The sequence below is a fragment of the Oreochromis aureus genome, linkage group 3 (assembly GCF_013358895.1).
Source record: "Oreochromis aureus strain Israel breed Guangdong linkage group 3, ZZ_aureus, whole genome shotgun sequence".
Classification (NCBI taxonomy): Eukaryota; Metazoa; Chordata; class Actinopteri; order Cichliformes; family Cichlidae; genus Oreochromis; species Oreochromis aureus.
In genome coordinates this window covers 40,813,777-40,817,742 of record NC_052944.1, presented here as the reverse complement: position 1 = coordinate 40,817,742, position 3,966 = coordinate 40,813,777, and the positions used below count along the sequence as shown (strand labels likewise).

The 3,966-nt window shown below is 38.6% G+C and overlaps 1 protein-coding gene across 1 annotated transcript; it reads right to left on the bottom strand.

Annotated features, from left to right (window-relative positions):
* Positions 1-859: 859 nt before the first annotated feature.
* On the bottom strand, positions 860-3,437 carry LOC120439343. The gene is made up of 7 exons (XM_039610270.1): positions 3,312-3,437; positions 3,038-3,225; positions 2,711-2,848; positions 2,411-2,549; positions 2,001-2,181; positions 1,645-1,786; positions 860-1,133 (listed from the first exon to the last, which is right to left on the bottom strand). The coding sequence occupies exons 1-7, from the start codon at positions 3,429-3,431 to the stop codon at positions 968-970; spliced, it is 1,074 nt and encodes a 357-aa protein (XP_039466204.1). The 5' UTR covers positions 3,432-3,437; the 3' UTR covers positions 860-967.
* Between the last annotated feature and the right edge of the window lie 529 nt (positions 3,438-3,966).

Below are 3,966 nucleotides of genomic sequence, written 5' to 3'. Positions count from 1 at the left end.
TTGATGTACTGGTAGTAGTTGTTACAGGTGTAGTAGTTGATGTACTGGTAGTAGTTGTTACAGGTGTAGTAGTTGATGTACTGGTAGTAGTTGTTGTGGGCGTAGTAGTTGAAGTACTGGTAGTAGTTGTTGTGGGCGTAGTAGTTGAAGTACTGGTAGTGGTTGTTGCAGGTGTAGTAGTTGATATACTGGTAGTAGTTGTTGTGGTTGTTGTTGGTCCTATAAACAGTCAGAATTAGATCTTCTAAGTCAGTTACACTGATCCAGTAAATTAGATTTAAAATATGGCTGAAATGGTGAGGGACTCTACTCACCATTTGCAACAGTCACAGTGACACATCGAAGCTCTGACTGATACTTGGTTCCACTGTAAAAACAAGTCAGTTTAATATAGGCCTCCGATGCCATGATAGCTTCAAGTCACTTAAACACTGACACTTCGTATCTTAATTGAGCATGCTTTTACAACATGGTGGTTTTCAAACCCGCTGCTTTCTAATACAGGCACCCCTTACTGATCACTACATCAGAAGATTTGCCTCCATCCCACTGTGTTTCTAACATCCTCTTCAGTCACACCAACCCTTTGTATGTCCTCCGTCACTAAATGAATCTTCTTTATTCTTTTCTCTCTTATCTTTATATTTTCAGGTACCCAGTGAGCATCTATATTTAATTACTTGATATATCCATTTTCCTCTACCCAGGTTCTTAGTGTTTTTTTCCTTTCTTATCTAACAGATGTTTTTCTCTTGTTATCAGCTTCCTGGTTTTCATTTTGCCTTCTGACTACAATTGTAATCTCAAAAGATGAACAATATTTATTGACTCAAAGGAGAGCTAACTACCTTTTAATTATAGAACAATCCTTACAACAAGAAACCTTTTCAGCAACAAGTTAAAATGTGACTTTGAAAATTTTTCATTTCAGGAATTTCAGAGCTGCTATAACTTTCTACAGAGTCATTTATATGAAACAGGAGACTGACCCAGAAACTGCCTGGACAACAAAACAAATGGGGAGGCTTTGTCCGCCTTCGCTCTCAGATGGTGTCCATCTCAGGGTGAACTGTCCTGGTCCTGATGGACTGTTGATTAAGTTGTACGGACCGCTGTAGAGCAGCTCAGAGACCCTTCAAAAGACAAAATCAAAAGCTCATCAAATTGTGTTTCTTTTTTTCAATATCTCCACGACTACAAAAGGAGCATATTTCTTTTGTTTTCCAACTAGAGCACAGCTTTTATTAGGCCATGCTTTTTTTTGTTTGATTTTTTGCATATACCAACCAACCCTGGAAGTGTTTCATGTTGCCTTACTTTCAATGTTTACCGTTGTTTTACCTAATCTTTTTGTATTTATGTCCTTAAATCTGTATGGTCTTGGCTGTTTTTCACTTACTGTGTCTTCTAACTTGACGTCTGACTGTAATCTTGTACATCAGCAGTGGAGTTTTGTAATACTAAAGATCATGTCAGATCTGTAACCTGATAACCTGAGACATATTTCAGATTTTCACGTCACTCATTTCTATGAAATTTATGACTTGTAGGACTATATTTCATATCTACCCAGAGGCTGCGCGGAATATAATATTTAAACTTTTATATATATTCAGACAAAGTCTTTAACTGTGTTTTACTTACGTGGAGTTAAGTGCCTGTGCAGTGATGTTAATTTCCAGAGTCTGATTGACATTGTTGTAGAGCTGGGCTCCGTTGGCTGGTGTTGGAGGAAGAAACTTGGGCAGAAAGAGTCCTTCTGTGCAGGATGGCACTGCAGGATCAACTGGAAGAATACAGAGAAGTTAAGGTGATTCTCACAGGATGCAAAGATGATCCACAGTAAAATATCTGCTGGACAGATTAATATTTGTTGGTCCAGAGAATCAGTCCTGATGACACTGGTGGTCAAACATCTCAGTACATCAGGCCTAGCACTAAGTTCAGCAGCAGCAGCTCTTTAGTGCTTTCATTTTAAGATAATGAAACTTTATTGGTACCTTTCAAAGCAAACTGAATCGGTATTTTGCTGATGGCATCGTTGGTAGTTATTGTGGTTTGTGTCCCATCGGTTTTAGTCAGAGTGATGGTCTGTCTGGGGAAGTCCTCCATCACCAGCTGTACTACATACGAACCTTCATTACTGCTGCTGGTGGGGCTGAATGACAGAGTACAAGAGGACTGCAAGAGGAGAAAAACAGGCTTGAAATCAAAATAACCAAAATGTTTTCTGTCATGTAATTAAATTGAATGCTATAAATAACTGCTACTTGTTTTGGATAAACTTTCACTTCTATGAAATGTATATGAATTGTAATTCAGTTAAAAAAATTCTCATCACATTATTGCATGACTGTCTGTGCCAGCTTTCTGGCTTTGCCTGTCTCTGAGAGTAACAATCATTGCTCACCGATGAGAGGCTGAGGACAGACGGTGGAGTGCAGGGGTTACACTCTGAGAGTGAGGAGTTCCCATATCTGCATTTAACTTTGTCTCCATCAGGGTCAAACATCAACAGGCTGAAATTTCTCTGACAGTTTGAAGGAACTCTGAGAGAGAAACAAAGATTGTAGCTTTATTTGCTGTATTCATTTCAATGTAAAGAACAGGTGATAAATACTTTGTTAAATTACTTTGAATATGAAAGGGATAAACATAAAATATGAAATATATAAGAATACAAACATAGACACACATAAAGTGAGCTTACCTCACAGCTGGTAGGATGGTGGTCTGAGGTGATGTGTTGGCTTTGCTGGTGTCGGAGCGGTTCCTCAGTTCCACCCGAGTCACAGCTCTCCATGATACAATGCCATTGATGTTTGATATCCAGTTACCACTATTCAACCTTGATAGAAAATTCAATTTTCAAAGTCTGAACATAACATATATCAGTAAATTATTAGTTTACCATGGGTCTTTCAGCAAAAAGACTAATTAGTGAAGCTGCTGATGTTTTGGGGAACTTTTTGTCGCCCTTCAATGACAATTTAAAAATGTTGTTAGAAATTACTTTTTCCTGTTGTTGTACACTCACCAAAGATCAAACGGAGCGTTACTGGAAATCTGTCGAGTCATGATTCCCTCTCTCTGACACCAGTCTCTACTGCTCTCTTGTTTTACCACATATAGTGTGTAGGTTCCAGTCCCACAGTCACCACTGAGGCAACTCCATGTGGTATCAGATGTGCAGTCGTGGAAGTTCAACTTATACCGAAGGGTCACCTGTAGAGTTACAGCCACAAAGTGTTTACCTAACATTTTCAAGTTTTGAATTCCCTAAATTATTTTAAGAAAGAAAATGTACGTACTGTGACAGATCCATCTGCAAAAGTGTCCTTTGGGTAGTAGGTCATGACTGTGCCTAAAAAATGTGAAGCCTGAGTGCCACAAACCATCAGCAGCACCAACGATGTCACAGAGAGCGACATGATGAATGTGTGTCTCTCCACAAAGGAAGAAATCACTGAGAACACGAACACTACTTTCAAAGATATCCAGTTACCACTATTTAACCTCTTTCACTCTCTTTTGTCTGATGTTTTTTTTCTCACACGGAAGTTGATTCAGTTTGTAAACCAGAAAATTACCTGGAATGAGGAAACATGTCTTTCATAGATTACAATCAGATGGTGATTGCACTTAATGCAGTTGTCTAAACCACCGCATAGAGTACAGGGACTGGAGTGACATGAGGAGAATGGGAACCAAAACCTAAGAACTAGAAATACAAAACAGAACCTGCATTTTAGGACTGGGTATCATCACTGATTTATAGAATCGATTTGATTCCAATTCACAAGGTCCCGAATCAATTCGATCCACGAATCGATTCAATTCGATTCGATTTGAATCTGGGAAATTTTGCCTCAGACAGTCAGAAATATTATAATTCAGATCGGTACATTTACATATTTTTGTATCTATAAAAAGGAAGCTGACACACGCAAGACTTTATCAAAGGTG

What these genes read in the sequence shown, in the direction of transcription:
- LOC120439343 (XM_039610270.1), bottom strand. Translation starts at nt 3,431, where the DNA reads ATGTCGCTCTCTGTGACATCGTTGGTGCTGCTGATGGTTTGTGGCACT. An exon ending in ACCATCCTACCAGCTGTGAG is followed by an intron (nt 2,550 to 2,710) that starts GTAAGCTCACTT and finishes TTTCTCTCTCAG; the next exon opens with AGTTCCTTCAAACTGTCAGA. An exon ending in CTGTCCTCAGCCTCTCATCG is followed by an intron (nt 2,182 to 2,410) that starts GTGAGCAATGAT and finishes CTCCTCTTGCAG; the next exon opens with TCCTCTTGTACTCTGTCATT.